The 27,500-nt window shown below is 40.5% G+C and overlaps 1 protein-coding gene across 4 annotated transcripts; it reads right to left on the bottom strand.

The window, feature by feature from the left end:
- Window positions 1-15,843: 15,843 nt before the first annotated feature.
- gemin7 (gem (nuclear organelle) associated protein 7) lies at window positions 15,844-18,296 on the bottom strand. Of its 4 annotated transcripts, XM_053622390.1 has the most exons (4): window positions 18,106-18,296; window positions 17,005-17,083; window positions 16,503-16,585; window positions 15,844-16,295 (listed from the first exon to the last, which is right to left on the bottom strand). In XM_053622390.1, the coding sequence occupies exons 3-4, from the start codon at window positions 16,560-16,562 to the stop codon at window positions 15,888-15,890; spliced, it is 468 nt and encodes a 155-aa protein (XP_053478365.1). In that variant the 5' UTR covers window positions 16,563-16,585; window positions 17,005-17,083; window positions 18,106-18,296; the 3' UTR covers window positions 15,844-15,887. The 4 variants fall into 4 exon arrangements, with proteins under 4 accessions (XP_053478365.1, XP_053478367.1, XP_053478366.1 ...); XM_053622392.1 differs by lacking the exon at window positions 16,503-16,585; XM_053622391.1 differs by lacking the exons at window positions 16,503-16,585; window positions 17,005-17,083 and having other exon boundaries at window positions 18,106-18,295.
- Window positions 18,297-27,500: the final 9,204 nt, after the last annotated feature.

Raw genomic sequence — 27,500 nt, 5'->3', positions numbered from 1 at the left:
ACAGCAGCACTCGAGGACCCGAGCTCCAGACCCCTGACTGAGACACGTCACTGTGACGTGAGCCACGCGTTCCGATCACACGCACACAGCATGAGACTGCAGTGATTCCAAATGAAGATTCTCTATAGATCTTTCAGTCAACCAAGTGGCATCAGGACGCATGAATTCTGTCCTTCTACAAGCAGGAACTGCATCTCTTTATGTTTACAAACACTGAAAGGGTCTATAAGTTTAATTCTACAGCAGATTCACACTAACAACATTCTGCTTTCTCAATCTCCTCTACTGAATCTCCTCTACTGAATCTCCTCTACTGAATCTTCTCTACTCAAACACTTCTACTGAATCTCCTCTACTGAATCTCCTCTACTGAATCTTCTCTACTCAAACACTTCTACTGAATCTCCTCTACTGAATCTCCTCTACTGAATCTTCTCTACTCAAACACTTCTACTGAATCTCCTCTACTGAATCTCCTCTACTGAATCTCCTCTACTCAAACACCTCTACTGAATCTCCTCTACTGAATCTCCTCTACTGAATCTTCTCTACTCAAACACTTCTACTGAATCTCCTCTACTGAATCGCCTCTACTGAATCTCATCTACTGAATCTCCTCTACTGAATCGCCTCTACTGAATCTCATCTACTGAATCTCCTCTACTCAAACACTTCTACTGAATCTCCTCTACTGAATCTCCTCTACTGAATCTCCTCTACTGAATCTCCTCTACTGAATCTTCTCTACTCAAACACTTCTACTGAATCTCCTCTACTGAATCGCCTCTACTGAATTCCTCTACTCAATCTCCTCTACTGAATCTCCTCTACTGAATCTCCTCTACTGAATCTCCTCTACTGAATCTTCTCTACTCAAACACTTCTACTGAATCTCCTCTACTGAATCTCCTCTACTGAATCTCCTCTACTGAATCTTCTCTACTCAAACACTTCTACTGAATCTCCTCTACTGAATCTCCTCTACTGAATCTCCTCTACTGAATCTTCTCTACTCAAACACTTCTACTGAATCTCCTCTACTGAATCTCCTCTACTGAATCTCCTCTACTGAATCTTCTCTACTCAAACACTTCTACTGAATCGCCTCTACTGAATCTCCTCTACTGAATCTCCTCTACTGAATCTCCTCTACTCAAACACCTCTACTGAATCTCCTCTACTGAATCTCCTCTACTGAATCTCCTCTACTGAATCTTCTCTACTCAAACACTTCTACTGAATCTCCTCTACTGAATCGCCTCTACTGAATCTCCTCTACTGAATCTCCTCTACTGAATCTTCTCTACTCAAACACTTCTACTGAATCTCCTCTACTGAATCGCCTCTACTGAATCTCCTCTACTGAATCTCCTCTACTGAATCTTCTCTACTCAAACACTTCTACTGAATCGCCTCTACTGAATCTCCTCTACTGAATCTCCTCTACTGAATCTCCTCTACTGAATCTTCTCTACTCAACACTTCTACTGAATCTCCTCTACTGAATCTCCTCTACTGAATCTCCTCTACTCAAACACCTCTACTGAATCTCCTCTACTGAATCTCCTCTACTGAATCTCCTCTACTGAATCTTCTCTACTCAAACACTTCTACTGAATCTCCTCTACTGAATCGCCTCTACTGAATCTCCTCTACTGAATCTCCTCTACTGAATCTTCTCTACTCAAACACTTCTACTGAATCTCCTCTACTGAATCGCCTCTACTGAATCTCCTCTACTGAATCTTCTCTACTCAAACACTTCTACTGAATCTCCTCTACTGAATCTCCTCTACTGAATCTCCTCTACTGAATCTTCTCTACTCAAACACTTCTACTGAATCTCCTCTACTGAATCGCCTCTACTGAATCTCCTCTACTGAATCTCCTCTACTCAAACACCTCTACTGAATCTCCTCTACTGAATCTATATAATATAACACATCACACAGTTTCAAAATGAAATTTAAAATGAAATTTAGTCTTAAATGATTAACGTCATCCCTGAGGAAACACTTTTACTAACAATAAATATGACTGAGGAGTTTTTTTTAATGAACTTAAAAAGTTTGTGTAGCGTGTGTATTTACAGTTAGATTAAATGACCAGGGATCATGTAGGATGCACAAGATGATAAAATCTTCTCTCACCATCATGGACACACACAAACACGCACGCACACACACACACACACACACACACACACACACACACAGTACATACACTCAACCATCATCTGGCCTAAGGAGGACCTCTACAATTGCTCTGTGTGTGTGCGTGTGTGTGTGTGTGTTATTATCTAGTCCCATGTTTACTGAGTCTGGAAGTCACAGATATCATCAGTAAATATGCTGTTAGACAGAGACGTGCTCTGGGACGTGGCTCGGGGACTCGAGCCTCCACTCCACCCATCACTTCAGCCCTCAGCTCATCTTCCTCATCATCCAGGATAGCAGTGAGAAGCTAACGCTAACATCCTAGCATTGTGTTCCAAGCTGAAACATCTGAGATGTTCAGTAAAGGGATTCCGTCTGACTGCTCAGATTATGATCATCTCTCCTCCTGTCTGTCTTTTCTTATGAGCGTGAGACAGCGTTCCCGTCAGGAGGTCGTTCTCCAGCTAGGCAGCAGGATTCATTCTGTCTCTTTTAGATAAACACTGTACACCTCTGAGCTCTGCATTCTGGTATGTGTTTGTCCTTCTCACATAATTCTCTAAAACATTCAGGTTCCAACATTATAAAGAATCAAACTGGCACTTAGTTTTGTGTCTAAACACAGCTTTAGACTGTAGGGTTTCAGCTCCATGTTGCTGCCACAGACAAAAATCAAACATTCGTAAAGAATTCTTTGGTCGTGAGTTGAGATCAGAACGTCTTAGAACGTGCAACGTGCCCAATTTAGCGTCACTGCAACCAAAGACCACTGAGGATGAGGTTGTGTCAGCGTGAGAAAGTTCAGTTCAGTTCAGTGTTGTGTACAGTGTGTTTAACAGTGGACATCGTCCCAGAGCAGCGGTACAGAAATATATACACTCAGGATATAGATGTTAAATGTATGAATTTATCCCTAATGAGCAGCCAGAGGTGACGGTGGTGAGGAAAAACTCCCTGAGACGATATGAGGAAGAAACCTCAAGAGGAACCAGACTCAGAAGGAACCCGTCCTCATCTGGGTGACACCGGATAGTGCGATTATAAATAAATACACCCCTTCTATTATGTGCTGATACTACATCCTCAAATAGTGCAGTTGTGTAAGCAGGAAATTCATTACAGTTTCTACAGGAAGTCTGTTGTGTTGAACTTCTCCACTGTTCGTGGTAATTGTAGTGCTAAAGCTATCATAGTATAACTGTTCATGTGAATTGAGGTCCAAAGCCATCTTTATAGTTTATAAGTGGTACCATCCTCAGTAATCTCAATGATCTTTAGTCTGCACTGTGCATCCTCAGCAGCAGCATGTGACTTCCAACTGATGAGAACTCCAACCAGAAGTAGGACATCAGGAGGGATCAGGCAGGTCCAGAGAGCAGAAGGGGTCAGGAACACTGGCATCTCAGGAGCATCATGTGTAGCTCGACAGAAAGAGAGAGAGAGAGAGAGAGAGAGAGAGAGAGGGACAGATTATTAGGTACGCTTATTGTCCTGTAATGGTTAAGGACAATGTACTTTGCGTGATTGAAAGCAGGGACTCCGGCAAGACTAGCTATAACAGTGTAACTAAAAGGGAGAACCAGAAGGGAACACAGACATGAGGGCTCCCTGGGACATAATGCAGCCAGACACTCCACCATCAACACATCTGCTCCTTTACCTAAGAAAAAATTATGCACAAAAAGCTTGAGTAAACAAATACATCTTCAGCCGTGACTTAAACACTGAGACTGTGTCTGCGTCACGAACACTAATTGGAAGACTGTTCCATAACTGTGGGGCTCTATAAGAGAAAGCTCTCCCCCCTGCTGTAGCCTTCGCTATTCCAGGTACCAACAAATATCCTGCACCTTTTGATCTAAGTACACGTGGTGGATCATAAAAGACCAAAAAGTCGCTCAGGTACTGTGTCGCGAGACCGTTCAGTGCTTTATAGATCAATAATAGTATTTTATAATCAATGTGAGATTTCACTGGGAGCCAATGCAGTGTGGATAAGATCGGGGTGATGTGGTCGTATCTTCTGGTTCTAGTTAGGACTCTAGCAGCTGCATTCTGGACTAACTGGAGTTTGTTTATGCTCCTACTGGAACATCCAGACAGTAAGGCATTACAGTAATCTAGTCTAGAGGTGACGAAAGCATGAACTAATATTTCTACATCATGTAGTGACAATATATTTCTTATCTTAGCAATATTTCTGAGATGAAAGAAGACTATCCTAGTAATATTATCTACATGAGCATGAGATGATAGACTGGAGTCAATAATCACTCCAAGGTCTTTTACTGCTGCACATGATGACACAGAAAGACCATCCAGAGTTACTGTGAGATCAGAAAGATTACTTCTAGCTACACGTGGGCCTAGTACAAGTTCTTCTGTCTTATCAGAATTAAGTAAAAGGAAATTAATAATCATCCAACGTCTAATGTCCTTTACACATTCCTCAACTTTACTAAGCTGCTGTCTGTCGTCTGGCTTTACTGAAACATACAGCTGTGTATCATCAGCATAACAGTGGAAGATAATTCCATGTTTATGAATAATTTGACCCAGAGGTAGCATATATAAAGTAAAAAACAGTGGGCCTAAAACAGAACCTTGTGGAGCACCAAACTTTACCTCAGTATGCATAGAGAAGTCTCCATTACATCTACGAACTGATAACGATCGGTCAAATAAGACCTGAGCCAGGAGAGGACTGTTCCCTTAATGCCAACAACATTTTCTAGTCTATCAAGGAGAATAGTATGATCTATGCAAGCAGGAGCCACACCTGATTCCGCCTGTTTAATCAGCTGATCTTGGCTTTCAATAGACTCAGGTGTGGCTTCTGATTGGTTGGAATGAAAACCTGCACCCACACCGGTCCTTTACGGACAAGACTGGACACCCCTGTTCTAAGGGAAGAATTGATTATTTTTTAGAAGAGGTGTGATTACTTCTGGAAATGCTCAACTACAATCTACCTACAGGAGGACAACAAACTTCTGACAAGATGTGTACTGTGGGCCAGGTGTAAACTCATAATCCAGCGAGTGATAGTGAATAAATGAATATCACATGCAGCGCAGTAGAAGTTATGATGTGTAATGACACTGAAGCTTCGCTTTTGTTTAGAATGCTCCTGCTTATGTTTGATATCGACATCCATCGCGACCATGCACTGAATCGTTCCCTTCCTCCCCCTGCATTATATTATACCTTATTCTCATCTGGAAAGTTCACATTTATATCTCTGAGCGTTGCATTCACAATTTCACATTCTAATCCACTTCTGTCATTGTTCCTCTCTGTGCTTTCCTTCATTTACTTCATTTGTTCCCCAGAGATTCTCTTGTTCAGTGAGAAGATTAATAAAGTGTAGAGTAAATTTATTGACAGCAAGATCAGAATGTGTCAACAATGCAAGCAAAATAACTAACATTTCACCTAAAAATCTAAAATCGTAACATTACTTCTATGTTTTCTGTGTGTGAAAAATGATTATCTGACTGAACATGAATGTGTGAACAAGAGTAGTATAAATAATACCTACTAGCAGTGGTAATAATTATTTAATGTGAGAATGATTCAGTGAATCAGAATGAAGGAATCTTTTATTCTTGAATCACTGAAGAGACTCGAAGATGAAGACACAGACAAATACTCAAATACTCATAATCATGTGATGGACGGCTCCGCCCTCTTTTCTTCTGCCTCCTGAGTGTGATGATGTGACGGTGTGGAACATGTCAGGGTGGACCCGCTTTCCTTTGTGCCAGGGGACAGAAAAAAGAGTCATAGCGGATGATTCAGCCTCACCATGCATGATGAAGGTTAATGACACTTATTGAGGAGGAGGAGGAGGAGGAGGAGGTGGAGGCGGAGGAGGAGGTGGAGGAGGATGGGCAGTCGCATCATCACTGACGTCATCCGCTTAGTTCATGGGCAGATGTCCTTGTCCTGACACGAGTAAATCAGGCATTGTGAGAGGATCTGAGAGAGAAAATGGAGAGAGAGGGAAAAAGTGTCAGGGATCATTCAGTAAATTAAACACAAATAAGATCATCTCCTGTTTCGTCTGATAAACATTCTCCTTGTGCTGTTGAAAAGTCAAATACAGAGAGAACACACCTCACATGGAGTGTTACTCAGTGATGACGGAAAAACTAAAATCATCACAGAGTCTCCTCCGGAAAACACGCTCTCTGTTCATCAGACTGCGATTAAACCTAACGGAATCCTTACATTAGCTCTAAATACACCACATTCTGCATTCTGATTGGTCAGGAGGTGGTGATTAGTTTTCTCTAACAGTGGCTCTGACATTAGCGCAGCTTCACATCACAGCTTTATATTATAATTAATGTGCTCGTTCTGATACGTTATCGTTTCTATAGTAACGGCTCGTTCACAGGAGCGTTTATATTTAACAAGTAAGGAAGGAGTCTCCAGTGTCAGCGCTGTGTGACAGTCAGAGGTAAAGCTGTAACTTTCAGTTTCCCACATCTTCATCACAGAGGAGTTTACACTCTTTACTGTTTCTCACCAACACCACAAGTGAGAGATAAACAAGCAAGAGAGAGAGAATAGAGAGAGAATAGAGAGAGAGAGAGAATAAAGAGAGAGAGAATAGAGAGAGAGAGAGAATAAAGAGAGAGGGAATAGAGAGAGGGAATAGAGAGAGAATAGAGAGAGAGAGAATAAAGAGAGAGAGAATAGAGAGAGAGAGAGAATAAAGAGAGAGGGAATAGAGAGAGGGAATAGAGAGAGAATAGAGAGAGAGAGAATAAAGAGAGAGAGAATAGAGAGAGAGAGAGAATAAAGAGAGAAGGAATAGAGAGAGAGAGAGAATAAAGAGAGAGAGAATAGAGAGAGAGAGAATAAAGAGAGAAGGAATAGAGAGAGGGAATAGAGAGAGAATAGAGAGAGAGAATAAAGAGAGAGAGAATAGAGAGAGAGAGAGAATAAAGAGAGAGGGAATAGAGAGAGAGAATAGAGAGAGGGAATAGAGAGAGAATAGAGAGAGAGAGAATAAAGAGAGAGAGAATAGAGAGAGAGAGAGAGAGAGAGAGAGAGAGAGAGAATAAAGAGAGAGGGAATAGAGAGAGGGAATAGAGAGAGAGAATAGAGAGAGGGAATAAAGAGAGAGGGAATAGAGAGAGAGAATAGAGAGAGAGAGAGAATAAAGAGAGAGAGAATAGAGAGAGAGAGAGAGAGGGAATAGAGAGAGGGAATAGAGAGAGAGAATAAAGAGAGAGGGAATAGAGAGAGGGAATAGAGAGAGGGAATAGAGAGAGGGATGGTGAGTGTTTATAGCTGCTATAACGTAAGTGAGAACAGGAAGTGACTCGTTCCACAACATTAAATGTAACTATAAATGGATAAATAAATTGTAATTGTTGGTAACTTGCTGTTACAGCCTGCCCTGTGGTGCATTATGTTCCTCTACCAGCATGCCCCTAGTGTTTAATTCCTTTTTTAAGTAGCATGAAATATAATGCGATTCTGGAAGCAGCAGAAATGAGGATAGTTCGTGAGAAGCTGAGTCTCTGGAGTCCTGCTTTTAGGCAAAAACCTTTTAAAAATGAAGACTAGAGAATGAATTTTGAAGAGTTTCTCTGAACTGATCCAGTGAGGAGCGAGTCGTACCCCTGCCCCGCCGCGCTGGCCGTGTGGCGCTGCTGATCTGGGTGGAGGTGGAGTGTGTGAGCAGGTCTGAACACTGTTTTGATATAAAACTTCCTCAGTGATAGCTGCACAGGCAGGAATGCTGTTTAGCGTCTCGCTGTAGGTTGGCAGCACAAAACAAATGGAGTTTAAAGAGGAAACCACTTGATAGATATTGCTTGTCTACTTCCTGTTTTTGTCCAATTAGGGCATTATTACGGTGAGATCGGGCCGAGCCTCATTGTCTGCCTGTCAGACCTGAAAGTCCCTCAGAACCCCGTTACTGAGGTCAGAGATATGGAAAAAAATGACGACTCAACTTTCCATGTGCTTCATATTTGTGGAGCGCTGGCTGGAACACAACGTCCACAAGTTCACGTTCCTTTCAGGATTATTGGAAAATATGATTTTGGGGTTTTTTATATACAACAATACAGGCGTTATTTTTCAGTGTCAATCTTCAGTGACGTTATAAATGAAGCTCAAGCTGGGTCTGAGTCCGGTATCTTCACTTCATCACACTGAAACCAGACGTTTATTATTTGATGTTGATTTCTTCTCAACATGCAGACTTGTAAAGATTATATTTATCACGCAGAGAAGACGAGCACGTCACTTTAACTTCAGATAAAAAGATGAAAAATCACCAGCGCTTGGAAATATTAAACAAATGTGTTTAAACACCCGGTCACATGACCTCCGTCTCTTATTCACACTCATTTCTCTTTCTATAAACATTCCTCAAACTGATGAATTCTGAAATCAACCTCATACACAGTTGATTATACTGTAAGTTTGTACCCCCTTCAATGCTTATACTATAATGGTGTTTTCAGGTTAGAGCTGTTACTACGTACCTAAATACAGCCTAAATGTTACAGCACCTCAGTCTCAGACAGACTCACATGCTCAAAAGTTTACATCCCCTCTGACGTGCTGTACGTAATTGATCTGAATGTGAGCCTCGTTAATGTCTGATAAATAAGATTAATAAATCTTTTTCGAAACTTTCTAGTAATTTCAAGCTGAAAGTCATTATAGATTATTTTGCTTGTTTCAGGAAGTAAGTGTTTGAAATAAGCCAAATAATCCACTCGTGGAAAGTCTTGAACGTATTAGAAGAAATGTCGACAAATAAATTCACTAATTCAATAATAATAATAATAATTTTGAAACATAGGTGTACAAACTTTCACACTCAGCTATATTTTGAAACAATTGTTTTGCTACAAAATGAAATCACATGATCTGAGTCCCAAGCAATGATTAAAGCACAAAGTAATTAACCGGGTTCTTGCTGTTTAAAAAAAACTTCACATGCCTCGTCTGTCTAATGTCACACTGCACTAACATCTGATAACGACTAATAACATCTGATAACATCTGATGTTGTGCTGTCCCTGTCATCTCGGAGGTGTGGCCGAGGCGTGGGACGCTGGGAAACATCTCCCAGCTATTAGAAAGAGCTAAACCATGAGAGAGCTTAAGCTCTCGTTATCATCTTCTTCCTGTGTTTTGTCCCAGCGGAGAACACAGAGAGACCCTCAGCTTTGATGTAGATCAACTGCAGATCTCAAACATCTCTGCTAATTACAGCCTCTTCCTGCTCTTCCGGTCTAGACAGACGCTGAGAGCCACCCGAGTCTCGTCCTGTCACGGTGGACGCATGACCTTCTGGAACTTTCTGATGAAGATTTATGGTGATGGCTGGCAGCCATGATGCTCAGCTATAAATCAGATCTATGGTGGATTAAATGCAGACGTTCCGTCATCACTTTAATTACAGAAACCACGCTCGCAATAAACACTTTAGATTAAACACAGTCACAATAAACACGTCATGATTAACACGACATTATAAACACGTCATTATAAACACCGTCACAGTATTCAGATAACCAGCATGAACTTCTTCAGAAGTTTGTGTTGCAGAAGCTCTTCTGTGGGATCGGACCAGACGGGCCAGCATTCGCTCCTCATGTGCATCAGTGAGCCTTGGGAGTGCATGACCCTGTCACCGGTTCTCCTTGCTTGGAGCACTTTTGGTAGGTACTAACCCCTGCATTCTGGGAACACCCGACACCACCAGCTGTTTTGGAGACGCTCTGACCCAGACGTCTAGACATCACAATCTGGCCCTTGTCAAAGCCTCTCAGATCCTTACACTTGCCCATTTTTCCTGCTTCCAACGCGTCAACTTCCAGAACTTACTGTTCACCTGTTGCATAATAAATATACCCCCCCCAGGTGCCACTGTAACTAGATCACCGATGTTACTCACGTCACCTGCCAGTGGTTTTAATGTTTATGGTGGATCGCTATACATGTTTATGGTCAAAACCCTGACGTGACTCTGAAGGAGATGATTCATGATGAGTTCAGCTCCTTGGGTTCTCCGCATGTTTGGAGCAGAAGAACGTTTCAGGCCTCATCTTTGTTCTCTCTCTCAGTCAGTCTCCTACATGAACTCGTGTCTGCACAATCGCTGGATCCGCTCCAACATTCCCCGAAAGCGAGTAAAACAAACGAGCCAGCGGAAGGTGACTCAGTGACTCACAATGGGCACAGATCTGTAAACACGGCCAAGACATGGAGCCACGTTCCTCAATCCAATCCAAACACTGCAGTGCCACAATTCTGTCCATTCAAATGAGTCCGAACTGAGAAGTGATTTCGGGGAGGTCTAATATGAGAGGGCAAATCTGGGAAGTGAAATTTGAGAAATCTAATCCGAGTAGTCTAATCCGAGAGAATTAATCTGAGTAGTCTAATCTGACTGGTCTAACCTGAGGGGCCCAATCTGAGATATCCAATCTGAGGGGACAGGGGTCTGCTGTGTGAACAATATCCCAGTAACTGAATGGAAAGAATGATTAGACCTTACTACAACTCCAGCTCCAATCCAAGTGCAACAGGGCAAATAATTCAGGTCTGGATTTTGGTATTTGATCGGATTGTGATATATTACGCGATAAAGTTGATTAATAATAAATACTAATTGTTTAAAGGTGGGCATGAATTTATGTCATGTTAATGTTGGATATGTTAGTATATCTTTAACATGAAAACCTTTCAAATATTTCTCATTACACGATCATGATAAACAGAGAACTAGAACATTTAGTGGAGTATGTAACAGGTTTTAACTTTAACATTCCAAATGTAACGCTCCTGCAACGTTCTAAAAACACCAGCTGTAATAACGCTCTCCTTAACGTTACGCTTTATAACGGTTTATGGATTACGCTACGTTTGCGTTATGTTCTTAGAGCGTTTCCTGCACAACATTCTCATTTAAACATATCAAAATCGTTCCATTAGACTTTAATCAGCACTTCTGAGGAACAGCAGTGGAACTCGGTCCCTGTTCCATTACAGATATTCATTACAATGTAGATATGGAAGAGAGCGAGCGTCATTAAATAGAGGTCAGTAGAGTTCAGGCTTCAGACCCGGTCAGAATGAGCAGTAGTGCAGGAACGACAGCGTGATCAGGACGACTCGTTCATCTTATTTTATCTGTAAACTTGGAGAACGTACAGGACTCCGTCACGTCACATCCGAGTTTCAGACACAGAAACGGAAAAAATGATTTGACATGAAAAAAAAAAAAGTCTGATGAAATGAAATCATTTATTCAGTGTCCTTAAACTGGACGGAAAAAAGTTTAAAAACTCACAAAGATAAATAAAATAAAGAATTAAACAACTTTCCTTTGAATTTTGAACAATGTGTCATTTACTCCACAGAAAACATCATGCTCTTCACCTGCAGCACACCGAGGTTCTTCAATGGGTTCTTTGTATAGTGAAGGGTTCTTCTGTTGTAGAGTTCTGCAACAGTTCAGAGAGACAACGGAAGAAGTCTTACAGGTTCTACATGTGACCTTTTGACCCCAAGAGTGTAAACACACTGAAATGGGCATTTAGCTTTTCCTTCAAATGATTCATTCACCTTCAGTAAACACCTTACACGGGCCAGGGTGGGTCCGGAGTCTGTCCCAGGAACATCGAGTGGGACATCAGTTCATCACAGGGCACCACACACACACACACACACACACACACACACACACACACACACACACACACACACACACCAGGTCATGATGAAGTGTCTGTGGTCTGATCTGAGGTCAGTGTGTTCAGTGTTGATTAAGTGTCGGTGCTGATATATTATTGTAGGTTATCACAGACACGGTTCTGCTCCGGGCAGGAAGACAGAGACGGCCGCAAACAGGATGCACTGGAATGTACTTCCTGTTGGCCAGGGCAGATTCCCTGTACCATCCAAACACACACACACACACACCAATGTTTTTACACCGCAAATCTTGGAGCTGCAGGCGAACCACTCAGGAACAGAAATATAAAAAGCTTTGGAGAGAACCCAGAACCCAAATGACACATCAGTGTGGAATGTCTTACTGAAATCAGCTGGTTCTCCTGACGCCCCTGAGGAACCTCTCAGATCCCAGAGAACTCCACCAGGTAATCGGGTTCTTCACTGCTTGGGGGAGGTATGTCAGAGAACCAGGAGCCATTTGGAAAACACAGGGTTCAAAACCAAATCACCTTATAATCTAAAAAATAAATAACTAAAATTAAAAAAAAAAAAAAATATTATATTTAAAATGAAATAAAGTTATTTTTAGTCATTTAGATGATTTACGTTTCAAATGACTCCATCAGCACACAATTTGTCTTCTTTCAAGAATTTCTTCCTAGATATTTAGGTCCCTTTAGGGTTCATTATTTGCCCCTCTAGTGGAGAACACTTAGAGGTTCCCTACAACAGACTGAAAGGATTCCAGGCAGAACCTGGAGGCGACAAACCATTAATTATCCGATGAACCCGTCAAGAAACATTTTCCCCCAAAGAGTTTAAGGAGAAGTTAAATGCATCCATAAATACTTTGTACATGATTTATAGCTCTTAAGAGTTCTTTAAGAACACTTAACAGCTCTATGTAGAGTCCTACAACAGAACACACATCAGAAAGGTTCCTACTCAAACCTTTTGTAAGCCAAAAACCTAACTATCGAATGAAGCCCTAAAGAACCAAGTTATAATAAGCTAAATGGGAAACTCCTCACAGGTTCTAGACATAAAGAAGAAAATATCAAGCAATAATTTGGCGTCAATATTAGATTTGGCGTTAGAAACGTTTACTTCCTGTCATTTCTACAGTGTGTTCCGTGAGGAACTGTTCCTTCCATTAAGCGAGGTCAGAACCAAACCTCCTCAACAAGTCCGTGTGTGTGAGCTACAGGACTGCTGAGAACACAGCGCATGACTCTGAATATAAAATTATCATTGTGTGTCCTTCTGGGTTTCCTGATTAGATTTTTTTAAAACAAAAACGCAAAGCTCAAACCTTTTAGGATGATTAAATCTCCGAGACGTTCCTCTGTCTGCATCTCCATCATCGATAAAGACACAAGGAACATCAGAGAGGAGAACCTTCACGCCAACATTTCATCATTCCAACTCACCTTACTGCTGTGTGCTCCGTCTCTAACCTCCGAACTTTTGAGCGACACGATGTCACAATCGATAGCACACTTTAAAAGGATGGTTCCTTTCAGGTTCTGTGCATTGTTAGCAGTTCTAGAGAAGTTCTACTTGAAATCCGCTCTGAAAGAATAAACCTCTGTTGCAGGGTTCTAGACAGAAGCTATAAGGATTCTTCCAGAGAGACAAACTTTAGGGTGCAAATGGAACATTTGAGTGCTCAAGAATTCTTCAAATACAGTGGATGTAAAAAGTTTACACACCCCTTTTAAAATGTCAGGCTTTTGTGATGTAATGAAACCAGGATCAATGTCAGAACTTCTACTTTTATTGTGAAATTACAACATACTAAAATTAAGTAAAAAACAATCAGAAGTAGAAGAAGAAGAACTGGTTGAATAAGTGTGCACACTCAAATAGGGATGTGACCAGACAAAATCTTACCTGGGAGGCTGCCAAGAGACCCACAGCAACATTAAATGATCTGCAGGAACATCTGACACGTACTAAGTGCTCTCTGCATGTGACAACAATCTCTCATATTCATGTCTGGGCTATGGGGTGGGGCGGCTAGACGGAAGCCCTTTATCACAAAAAACATCCAAGCTCAACTAAATCACCCCAAACCACATGGTGACGAGACCAGATCCAAAAGGTACAATAACTCCATAATTCCAAAAGGATTGTTTGGTGCAAACTTCTGTTTTACTTCTGATACTGCAAAAAAAAAAAAGGAAAAAAAAAAAGCACATGACCAAAAGAACACCATCTCCACGGTGAAGCACGGTGGTGGCAGCATCATGTTTTATCACCTGAAGCGGGCTGTGCACAGGAGACGCCTCACAATCTGACGGATCTGGAATGTTTTTGTAAGAAACAGTGGGATAATATTGCAGAGTTAAGATCTACCACGCTGACAGACTCCGCCCCAAAAACACTGCGTGGTGTAATAACATCAAAAGCTGCTTCAACACAGTATTAGTTTAGGGGTGTGTATACTTATGCACCCAGGTTGTAAGTTTTTTTATTTGCCCTAAAATGTTCGATTGTTTTACACACTGTGGGGAAAAAAGTTTAAAGTGCCTTTCTTTTTTTTACATCACAAAAACCTGCCATTTTAAAGCAGAACCTTTTTTAGCAAGCTAAGAACCCGAGTTGTCTAACGAACCCTGAAGAACCCTTTATTCTGAGTGTACAAGGTACCGAGAAGCTCAATATTAAACTCCTGACAGCTTCTAGATATGATGAAGGGATCTGCTTCAGAGCGTTTGTAACAGAGGAACACTTCTGTATGGTTTTACTTCGGCACTTTTTGATTACATGTAAAATCTTTTAAAAGGGTTCCTCAAGGGTTCCTTGGATAATTCAGAATGCTTACCTTCCTAAAGAGGTTCTAATTAGAACTGTGAAAGGGAAACCCTGCTGTTACAGGGTGCTACACAGAACCTTTTAGAGCTTTCCCAGAGGTCAACGGACTCGGTAACTTTGGATGTGTTTCATACGCTAGGGAAGAAAAGACTTGCTTTAGAACCCGAGCTTCTTCACTGTTCTATCATGGACATTCTTTTAAGGATTCAGATTCAGTGAGGCTTCCAGGGAGAAAGCTTCCATTTGAAAGCAAAGAAGCTTTAACAATCCAAAGAACCCTTGTGGAACGTGTGTAGGAGTCATTGTGTTATTATACATGCAGACACCACAAACAATCCATTTTCTATTTTCAGGTGAATCGGAGATCCATCATCACACATCTCAGTAGTTTTCTCAGTAGTCCATGTGTTACACCGGGATTATATTTACTTTTAACCGAGTGTACACAAGATGGCCGCCGTGAACACCCTGAGCTCGTTTGGATCATCACTTGTGCTCATTAACGCTGTGTATTTGTGCTGCCATACCACCGTAAACAGCAGGGGGCAGTATAGTACTTTGTGACACCAGGCCCACTACTAGTTACTACACTAACTAGTGCTGTGTCTCAATCACAAACTTACACATTGTTCTAGAGCGTTATTGAGCAGCAGCACTAACGGGATCCCTGTTACACTTGAGTTTGAGTTTTAAAATCCTCTCGTGTCACCTTCAACCTACTGAAAGCTCTGTTTAGAGTACCAGCCTTCTGGAGTTTCTAGATTAGTAAGTACTATTGAATGTAAAGTCAGAGTTTTGGATCTGAGATGCAGCTCATGACAACAGCAGGAGGTGTTAAGAGTGTGGGCTCACGGAGCTCGTCAGTGTGTTGAACGTCGCTGTGCTTCAAATCTCTAAACATTTACAGTTTGACTGAAACCTGATGGACGGATGTTTCAGCTTGCTTTTAACTCCTCTAGCTGTGGGTAAAGTACGCAGGCGAGCGTGTGAATGACGCCGCTCATGTTGCCGATGCAGGGCTTCTGAACGTCTCCAGATTAAGCCGGTATAGTTCTGGCTCTTGTGGCACAAACTGGAACTGCATATGAAGTTTTTTTTAAAAAAAAAAAAAAAAAAAAAAAAAAAAAAAAAATCACACTGGACACGTGACTGAGAAACATTTCACTTTAATTGAATTCTATAACATTCACAAACTCACAAGTTAAAGGAGTACGAGATCACGTCCTGACACCTGAGTAACGCCTCTTTCTGAACGCCTAGAGGGGTCTGCAGATCAGAAACCTGGAAGTTCATCACGTCGATGTCCGAGGCTCCGAATTTTGCCTGCACTTGGACTTTTTCATACATGCTGAAGTGAACCTGTTTGTCCGTCATGGCTATAAGAGTCCTGAGGAACCGTTCCCGCAGTTCTGAGCGTAATCTTTGCTCTTCCTCCATGTTGTTAAGGTCAGTACCGCTCGCTGTGGACGCCGGGATGGAGGAGGGACACAGGGCAATGTATCGGGGTGTGGTGGGGTCAAACCCGCGGCTGTTGGGGTCCGGACCTCTGGGCAAGCGCAACACGTTCACTGGGTTCTTCATCTCGATTCGGTCAGGTTTACTCTGTAATCGGAGATAACAGATTACTTTAGCAGGACACACACCTCGGGTTTATCGAGGATACGGCATAACAATTAGTTTAAAAAAAAAAAATCCATCCTTACTGGAGAAATCTTATTGTGGACAAAACAGATGAAGATTTTTTCCAAAAAATTAAACAAAAAATGGATCAGAAAAGACCACAAACAGGTTTTCTAATCCCAAAATCACCTTTCCACAGAAAGAGAGAGGATTTCTATCACATTCACCATCGCCAGTGGCTGAGAACATTTCACATTCACCATCACCGATGGCTGAGAAAAGACACAAACAAATAAATGATTGTGTCTCTCTCTCTCTCTCTCTCATATATATATACACACACACACACACACACACATATATACACACACATATATATACATACATACATACATATACATATACACACACACACATACACCAATATATCTTCTAATCATCGCTGAAGTTAGTGTGATTATACAGGAGTGATTAATCTGGAGTAAATGGTTATGATGAACTTTAAGTGTACACTATAATTGATGTACATGCTTCTCTCGGTTAATGACATAATTACACTGAATCGTTTCAGTAACTTGGTCTTTGTAGTCATGATGATGGTCTGTTCAGTAAATTAACCACAGAAGCTTCATCACCGTCACTCCTCTCGTTATACCCGAACCTACAGCCAGTCACTAAGCCTCAAACTTACACACAAAATCCGATCTCCAGGAGAAAGAGAGGCGTTTACCAGCCGTTCAGCAGACACCTGTACGCACTTAACGACGCATCTGAGGTGAAAAACATAAAAATATAGAGATTTACATTGAATTATACTGGATCCTTTAAAGATTAAAGCTCATTTTCATCTTCAGAAGGAGTTACACCAACAATCTCAACCTTTCTTCAGATTCTTTTAGTTCAGGACTCGAATCGAGGGGAATCTTTCACTCACTGATTTGCTCAGCGCTGCTTCGTTTGTTCTTGGTTAATTAATTCATTAACTAAGTCATTAAGTAATGAGGAGTGTCAGGTGGAAGACTGTAACGAACACAAACGGCAGAAACGTGTTAGAAAAAGACGAGCCTCTTAAGATAGAAGAAGAGAAATGTCTGCAACACCCCCCATGTTAACACACACACACACACACACACACACACACACGCACTTTATTCTTCTGCTGTACAACTTTGTGGAAGTCCACACATCTGAAAACTTCTTTTTAATCTATAATTTAATTTAGAGGAAAATTAAATACCTCATTCGAATCAGGTGGACTTGAAGCAAAGAAAATGTCAAATTTGTCAGCTTTAAATGTTTATTCTGTGGTCTGTTACATTAACTTTCTTATTATTTAAAATAAATTATTATTATTATTATTATTATTATTAAGTAGAAGTAATAGAAATAGTTTACAGAGCTGCTGTATTTACAGTTTAGTTTTTAAACAGTTGTGTAAAAGCACTGAAACATGAGCACGTGTGCAGAGGAGGAGGAGGAGGAGGAAGAGGCGGAGGAAGAGGAGGAAGAGGAGGAGGAGCTTTATCCTCCTGTAATAATATTTCTGTAATATTTTGAATCTTCGGTGTAAACCTGACTGAGTCCGTCACATCCGGTGCGGTTACACTTCAAAGGGCCGCCCGCGGCTTCAGGTGCAGTGTAAATGAGCGCTAATGACACTGATGAAGGTGATTCGAGTTATGAATAAAGTCATGAATAAAGCCACTAATAAAGTCATGAATAAAGTCATGAATAGAGTCATGAATAGAGTCATGAATAGAGCTGTAACCGGTGAAAACACTCGGACACTCACCGCACTTACAGCTGCTTCTCTCCGCGTCCGCTGCTCCGCTCCTCCGCTCCTCCATCACACACTCCGCTTCAGAACAGAGAAGCGGGAAGGAGTGAGATCTGACCTGGACATTAATCACCATCCGTTACTCACCGAACCCTCAATACAACACGCTCGCGCTTCCCGAACCGGATATGACGCCTGATTCGGCTTCTTCTCTTAGTTTTATGCAGTTTTGCAACAACAGATTACCGCCACCTGGTGGTGTACAGTGGAACCCCGAATGTTTCCTTAAAAACAACCAACCTCAATACAAACAAACAAACAAACAGAGTACTTGGGGTGAATTAAAGTAAATTTGTAGCTACAGTTTAACTAACAGTGTTTATTTTCTGTCCTGACTCATGTTCCTGAACCCTGACCGAGGAACTGCATGATAGATATAACACGATTTAATTCATGTGACATCATCTCCGGGGGCGTGGTCAACATCAGGAAAAATAACATATAAGATGACTAGTTTATTTCATAAGGTTATTTCATCAAATTCAGTGTTCCTAATCCCAGGCACAATGTCACACACACACACACACACACACACACACACAGACACACACAGACACACACACACACACAGGTGTGTGTTCAGGTTAACTGGTTGACAGGTAATCAGTGGACAATACAATATAACAGATGAATGAAAACACCACAGTGATGGTTATATGAAGAACAGATTGATTTTATGAGCATTAAATGTTTTTTTTTTTAATGGAATATCTAAATACTCAGAGGAATGAGGAATAAAGTAAACTGGGAAATGGAAAGTTCTGACTGAAATGTTCTGTGACGATGTCAGATCCACTATAACATCTCAGCACCAAAAATTATTATTGTGCATTTTATTGTGTTTATCTTAGGCAGTACAGTGTATGCGTAATGAGATGATTACGATTTGGATAGACAAGCTGGTCTCTCATGCTATAACAGATTTATTTGTTTACTGAATTAAATGAACCACAGAACCTTTATTTATCCTCACAATCACGCTCCACCTCCCACACTGTCCCGGTTCACCAAACGCTCACCCAGGGTTCCTCCGCTCGTTACCCAGAATCTGCTCAGTGTCTGAGTGAGTGATGGCACACATCCAGTTCACAGTGTCTTATTTAAACTTCACAAACCACAGACAGTGGTACATTATGGGATGCCCCTGTACTTTCAGCACAGGTCTCAGGGCTTTTGAGTTAATGTGTGGTGTTTTTTATTGGAGTCTGAACTCTTAAAATCATGAGACTTGTGCCAAAAGTGACACAACTGACAGCCCTGATATAACATATTCTTCTACTATAGTCATACAAGTGATATTTTTGTGTCTCTGTGTGAACAAAAGGGGGCGCCAGTGACATCGGATTTACACCAAGAACCAAAACATCTTGTCAGGTTTCTACAGAAATGCAGCTCCTCTGTTTTCTATTTCTCACACATAAGACACAGCTTAAAGTAAATCCCTCATCTCTTAATTTCACTTACTCAATTTCTCAGAACGTTATTATGTAGGCTGTAATCTGGTGTCTTCCTATTCCACAGAAATATAAAGTTGTGTTTTATCCACGTAACTACCATATGAACACTAACTCCATATTCTGTAGTAACGTGTTGTAATGGCAGCATGAGCAATGAAAACAGCAGTGGGTTTAATACTGAGCCCTGGGGTACACCGCTACCAAAACCACACTACTGTTAGGGATAAATGTATGAATTAAACATTTATATCCAGATTGTATATATTTCTGTAATTTCTGTACAGCAGATTAGTGACAATGTCCTTTGTTAAAAGCGCAATACAAATAAAAATTTTATTGAATTGAACTCCTCAGGAAGATAATTGAATAAACGACATTTCTATTTTCTTTCTTAAAACTACGCATCAATTCAGTTTAGGACAGATCCCGAGAGGCCAAACAATTTAGATTAGATTAGATTAGATTAAACTTTATTGTCATTGTGCAGAGTACAATTGTACACAGCCAATGAAATGCAGTACAGTCATTTGTACAGTAGTGTAATAAATATATTGCGGTCGATTGTGTTAAATTCAGCACAAATCCAGAAGCCGAAGCGCTCATACAACTGATTCTCGATGATTTTCTGTTCTCAGTAATGAGGTGTCTGTGCTGTGACCGGTCCTGAACCCAGACTTCATTAAGGAAGTCATTTATTTTTGTAAACACTGCTGATATTTCTTGTTCAGATATAATGAGCCTGAACTATGTCATGTATAAACAACGCAACAAAACACAACTGCAGCGAGACGCTTTGTTAATTTTTTGTTAAGTGTGAAGTATTTCTGTTGTAGCGTTTTTCCTGACTAAAGGTCCTTGTTTGTGCTCTTTGATGCAGATAAACTGAACACATTGTTCTCCTGGAGCACCTCACATGTCACAAAATATCACCTGTAACAAAAAGCGTTCAGTGTCGGCTTCACTTCCTGCGGTTTGGGTCAACACGTCGGTGAATTTCAGGAGTCAAGTCACTTTGATTTATATCTCATTAGTGCTGCTCTGTTTGTAAAATCAAGCTAAACTAACGAGAGATTAAAATGTGGAACTCAAGATATTGTAAGAAAACAGATTTTGTGGTTGTTTGATTTATTTATTTATTTATTTATTTATTTATTTATTTATTTATTACTAAAAACATATGCTAAAAATATAACGATAATTTCTCATATACTCTAACTTGTGATTTTTTTTCAATAACAAATATATAAAGTAGAATTTAAGCAGCTGATTTTAAACACCTGCTTTATAAATGAACTGAAACATGCTTAATTGTCTTGAATTGACTTTAAATTATTTATAGACGATACAGCGTACTGTCAGAAAAAAGAAATCCATCTGAAACCTTTAAGGCAACTAAAATATATTAAAGTATACTAAATCTCCTATTTAATGTTTATTCAGTAAAGTCTATCAAAATCTATTACATTTTCACATGGGTATCATTTCCCTCATGAAAGAAAAATAATAAATAATTGAACATTCACCTCAAATAAACAGACCTGAATATTTAATACCTTCAGAAATATGTTTTAATGGCATTATACCACTACAAGCACATTTAAAGTTATTTGGCACCAGTGTACTTAGATGCAGTCGTATATCTAAAGTAACTATAAGTGCACATGGGTTCCCGGTGTAAATGAGTATAGCTGTAGTAAATCTGGATAAACGTGCAGTAAACATCAAACAACATCAAAGGAGATGTACAGAAGAAGGAGAAGGTCATGCGTGTTCCTCTAATTCTCCATTTCATCTGTTTCCCTGAACATGACTGACAGGAAGCAGACGTGGAGCACAAACTCTTACTGTCCCAAATGTGTGGAGGAGACGAGGAAATACACACACTCAGGTCTGGGACACCATTAATTACTCATTAAAAAGATCAAAGTGTCACCTGGCCTGGAAACCAGGCCTTACAGATCCGTTCCATCTCCGAACGCATGATTACGCTCCTCGCAGGAGATAAACCGCCGTATTGTCATCAGTATTATGCAGATTATTAAACAGATAAAGGAAAACGTCAATAGGAAACACAAATTTTTCACTAATGATGACAAATAACATGATTAGTGAAGATTATTATCATCAAACAGGCTGTGAAATGTAAGGAGAAGAACGCTCAGAGCAGAATCCTTACAGAGCAGAATCCTTACAGAGCTGGAACGGGATCTGGGAATAAATCTGTGATAAAAAATACTACTACTACTACTAATAATAATATACTAATTTACACCACGCTGCTGCTGAGGTCTGGATTGTGATTGGTCAGGAGGTGGTGATGAGTTCTCTATAACAGCGGCTCTGACAGTAGCACAGGTTTATATTAATGTGCTCGTTGAATTATGACACGTTATTGTTTCTATAGTAACGGCTCGTTCACGGGGTGTACAGTAAACATTACACATTAAAATGTTTGTACTCATTTGTGTGTGTTACTTTCTTGTTTTGTTGCTTTTTGTGTTGTATTGTTGTCTTCATTGAGTGGTTGATGATGTGACACTGTGTAACGTGCTCAGTGAGTGTGTACCTCAGTGAGTGTGTGCCTCAGTGAGTGTGTGCCTCAGTGAGTGTGTGCCTCAGTGAGTGTGTACCTCAGTGAGTGTGTACCTCAGTGAGTGTGTACCTCAGTGAGTGTGTGCCTCAGTGAGTGTGTGCCTCAGTGAGTGTGTGCCTCAGTGAGTGTGTACCTCAGTGAGTGTGTGCCTCAGTGAGTGTGTGCCTCAGTGAGTGTGTGCCTCAGTGAGTGTGTGCCTCAGTGAGTGTGTGCCTCAGTGAGTGTGTACCTCAGTGAGTGTGTGCCTCAGTGAGTGTGTGCCTCAGTGAGTGTGTGCCTCAGTGAGTGTGTGCCTCAGTGAGTGTGTACCTCAGTGAGTGTGTGCCTCAGTGAGTGTGTGCCTCAGTGAGTGTGTGCCTGTGACGTGAGTGTGTTATTATCTGTGATTATGTACACACGGTGCTGGAACAGTGTTTGCACCGAGGATTCGCTGTGACTCGCTCCTCAGATTCTACTGAACATTATAATATATAACTCTGCACCAGTATAGAACTTTCATTAAATTAATGAATCATTACACACACACACACACACACACGCACACACACACACACTGTGTTTAATAATTGACGTTATAATGAGACAGAACAGATCAGTGTGTGGGATGTTTGTATTTATCAAAGACATTTTCTCCTTAAACACTTGACGATTGATTTCTTTTTAATGAACATCACAGACCAGCTGACTTTAACACTGTTTCTGTTGTCTGATTATTTAAACCGAATCCTTCCACCTTGCTTTAGCATTATTTATCGGAATATCTCATAACACATGAGTAAAGTTTAATATGAAGTGTATTATAATTTCACCTTCTTCTGCTTGAAGATGTTCTTTTTCAGGATGTTTTATAGTTTTTATAATTTCTGGGAAAATGATTAAAATGTTTCGATGACTCATCCTGTACTAGTCTTGCGTTTGACCCAATTAAGCGCTCCGTACAGTGTATTAGCCCCGCCCCCGGGGAGCGTGCGCTACAGGAGCAGCTTGTCAGCAGTAAACCGGGTTCCTGTTTTCGGGCGTGTTTTTGGCCGAGTGTCTTCTCACACGCGATTCCCTGAGAACGATTTAAACATTTATTCACACGCGATTCCCTGAGAACGATTTAAACATTTATTCACACGCGATTCCCTGTGATTAAATGTTTGAACTTTATCCGTGTAGAAGTGTGCGAGGTTTCTGTGCGTTCGCGGTCATGTGATCAGTGTTTTTCTGTCTCATAACGAACGCAGTCTTTGTACCCCGTCTCCATCAGGAAGAGTCAGTAATGTCGTATTATCTCCCACTCAGACGCGTCACATGTCTCCTGATGAGACCGCTGAAGTTTGGCCACGACTCAGACATGTCCCCATAACTCCACGCATGCACACACACACACACACACACACACACACACACACACACACACACACACGGCGTCTCGCTGTCTAGGATTAAAGTCATCCTGGTTAAAGTGGACAATGAAAAACTCTTTCATTAACTTTGACATCCTGTTTCAAAAGGAAATGTGTTAACATACAGAATCAAATCACAGCTCTTAAGGCGTTTCATGGGGACGTTAAACCTTAATTTAACTCCAGATTACGTCTGATTATTAATGCACTGAGTTGCAGTGAGACAGTTAAAGTAAATGATGATGGAAAATAATTGTTCATGTAAATGTGTGTGCGTTTTAAATGAGATTTTAAATCCATTATGCAGCAGGTCGTGAGCCGTGGTGTGTATTTATATCCTGTGTGTGTGTGTGTGTGTGTGTGTGTGTGTGTGTGTGTGTGTGATTGCAGTGCATTTGTGCCTCAGTAACGCTGAAGGCTGTGTGTGTCACTGTGACCTCGTAATTCAGCCTGATGACTCGCCTGAGCTTGAGCTGGAACAGTGAGAATGTGAGGAAGAAAAACCAGCTCCATTTACATCTGCTTCTCATTTCGTCTCTTCAATACATAATACATCATTTCTGTTTTATGTTCAGTGTTGAATTAACACCACTGGCCTTGGTCTACAGTCAACTCCAGAACTATTGGCACCCGTAGACTAGTTATAATAAACATTACACAATGATTCACTTAAAAAAAATGGAGAGAAAAAAACTAATTACTTATAGTGTGAAAAACTTTTTTATTATTTATTTATTTATTTAAGAATTTCTAAACAATCGCATTTTCTCTCAAAAATGTGTATGGAAAATTATTGCCACTTTTTACAATAAAGAACAGTAAATTTCTCATTGCTCAAGTTTACATGAGTATATAAAAATGACTTTCTTACCAGCTTAATTATCATTAAGACTTTTTAACACAAATCATTATAAATAACACATGAGAAATGTATTATTATTATAAAAAGCCAAGAATAATAAAATATGGTTTAAAAGTCTGGTAAAGAAGAAGAAGAAGAAGAAGGAGAAGGAGAAGAAGAAGAAGGAATTCGATCCATGTTCACTAAAGTGCAAATATGAAGAAACTTGTCCAAATCCATTGTGATAAATATTGAGGACATCATGAGCTCTGCTGTGAACCAGGTCCTGGTTGCCTCTGCCAGGAAGTTAAGACTCAGCTGGAGATGGAGCTTTTAATGAGGTAATGACCCCCAAATATACACCAACATCAACACCGAAATTGTTGCAGGACACAAATGAAAGTGTTTTGCATCTTCATGATGATGTCCGTCTCTGGATCTGTGAAGACACATTCGATCCTGAGAATACAATAATAATAATAATAATAATACAACTAAGATACGCTACATCCCTGTTAGCATTCGCAGGAAGAGGACAGGGGCACCTATAATGACACAGCAGAGCGACACAGCATCTCCATGCATTTAAGCTCAAAATATCACGCACTCTCTTCGTGCGTTATTCATTTCAGATATTATTTCTGCTCATTTTTCACCGAGCGTGACGATGATTCTGGATAATTATATATTTCCCTGGATACAGATGAGCAATATAATAAAAAATGAACACTGTGCTCACGTATGAATCCGCTTCAGGCAGACGTTTAATATACATTCGCTCCTGTAACATGATTTGCGGCACAGAATTAAATCTTCTCCTGCTTTCTTCCACTTCCTGTAATGAATCACACATCAGCCCCGAGTCCAGAGTTTGACTGAAGCCTCGTTGTCAAGGTGATGAGCAACAGTGCGGAAAAGATCTGGGAGAAAAAAGAAAAAAAGAAAGCCAGTCAGTTCTTGGTCACCTTGACCCTCTCAGGTGAAGATTTGGATATGAGAAGGAAAGTGGGTTTGAAGCAGCGTGATGAAGCTCAGAGCAAATAAAAAGACAGAAATTAAAGATGTGACCGTGAACCGGCTCACGTGGGCTCTGACATGATAGAACTGGCCAAGGCTGAGTGAACGTGCGTGTATCTGTAATATCTGTTAATGATAGTGTGGTGTGTGTTCTGAGAAAAAGAACAAACAGAAAATCTGATGTTTGTATCTCGGCTTGGACGAGTATCGGACCGAGAGAAAGTGGTGGCTGGGAAATCTGAGAGAAAAAGGAACAAATTCAATCCTGATTAAACATTACTTTTTAAATACCATTCTAGATCATAAGAGTTTTTAAAGAAAAAGAAATCGTAGTATCGTGCCATTTCTGCTTTGAAGGTTAACATTTATTTACTAACAAGTCAATTCAAAATTGTAGAACTAAATCAGGGCGGAGCCAGGCCTCAAACTAAAACCAGGTGTTTTAAAAGCAGACAGTTTTATAACTAACCCTGTAAATAATAATCTAACAATATCAGATCAAACATTAAAGTGTTTTACTGCTCTTAGAGACCGAACTAATTTCACTAATTTCTTCATCAAAATCATCAAACTCGTATACTCGATCCTTTACCTACAAGTTTCTTCAAACAGATTATTCCAGAAGTAATCACACCCCTTCTAAAAATAATCAGTTCTTCCCTTAGCACTGGCTGTGTACCTAAATCATTTAAACTAGCAGTGATTGAACCCCTGATTAAAACCCTGACCTCGACCCCTGTGAACTGTCCAGCTGTAGACCGATATCAAATCTCCCCTTCATCTCCAAGATCTTAGAAAAGGTTGTACACAGCAGCTCTGCTCGTACTTACACAGGAACAACATTCATGAAATGTATCAGTCAGGATTTAGACCTCATCACAGCACAGAGACAGCGTTAGTTAAAGTAGTAAATGACCTTCTACTGACCTCTGATCAGGGTTGTGTCTCTCTGCTTGTGTTACTCGACCTTAGTGCAGCTTTTGATACTATAGATCACACTATTCTCCTTGATAGACTAGAAAATGTTGTTGGCATTAAGGGAACAGTCCTCTCCTGGCTCAGGTCTTATCTGACCGATCGTTATCAGTTCGTAGATGTAAATGGAGACTTCTCTATGCATACTGAGGTAAAGTTTGGTGTTCCACAAGGTTCTGTTTTAGGCCCACTGCTTTTTACTTTATATATGCTACCTCTGGGTCAAATTATTCGCAAACATGGAATTATCTTCCACTGTTATGCTGATGATACACAGCTGTATGTTTCAGTAAAGCCAGACGACAGACAGCAGCTTAGTAAAGTTGAGGAATGTGTAAAGGACATTAGACACTGGATGTTTTTAATTTCCTCTTACTTAATTCTGATAAGACAGAGAACTTGTACTAGGACCACGTGTAGCTAGAAGTAATCTAAAGCTGTACACTAAACACTAATTATGGTCCGTTTATGAACCTTAAATGATTTTTAAAAATCACTGTATCCACACTTCCAGGTAAAGAAACACATTAAAGCTGTTAAGGGTCCCACTCCAGTGACAATAAAAAGTACTTTCTTAAGAAAAGGTACTTTAAGTAAGAATATCAGCAATCAAGTGCGGAAGATCATTTTTTAAATATCAATTTTTAAAGGCCTTCTTCAACTGTAGCATCTTTCTTTAATGCCTTTCTGCCATGATAATGTCACACACTCGTGTGATTTACATTTACCTCTGTGTGAGAGAAAAACTCACTAATACACTTCCTGTTACAACATTAAACACACAGAGTAGACGAGGACTGGAGTGGAGTGGAAACTTGGAGTGGAAAGTTCAGTCGTAAACCACCTGGTTTAGTAGATCTCCCTTGAGCTCTACACTAGTATCCTGGTTACCACACACACACACACACACACACACACACACACACACAGAGAGAACACGCACACACACACACACACACACACACAAACACCCACCCACACACACACACACACACACACACACAGAACACACACACACACACACACACAGAGAACACACACACACACACACACACACACACACAGAACACACACAC

This window comes from Ictalurus furcatus, chromosome 4 (assembly GCF_023375685.1).
Source record: "Ictalurus furcatus strain D&B chromosome 4, Billie_1.0, whole genome shotgun sequence".
NCBI classification, from domain to species: Eukaryota; Metazoa; Chordata; class Actinopteri; order Siluriformes; family Ictaluridae; genus Ictalurus; species Ictalurus furcatus.
Note: the sequence above shows the minus strand (reverse complement) of the source record. Positions and strands in the feature narration are given on the sequence as shown.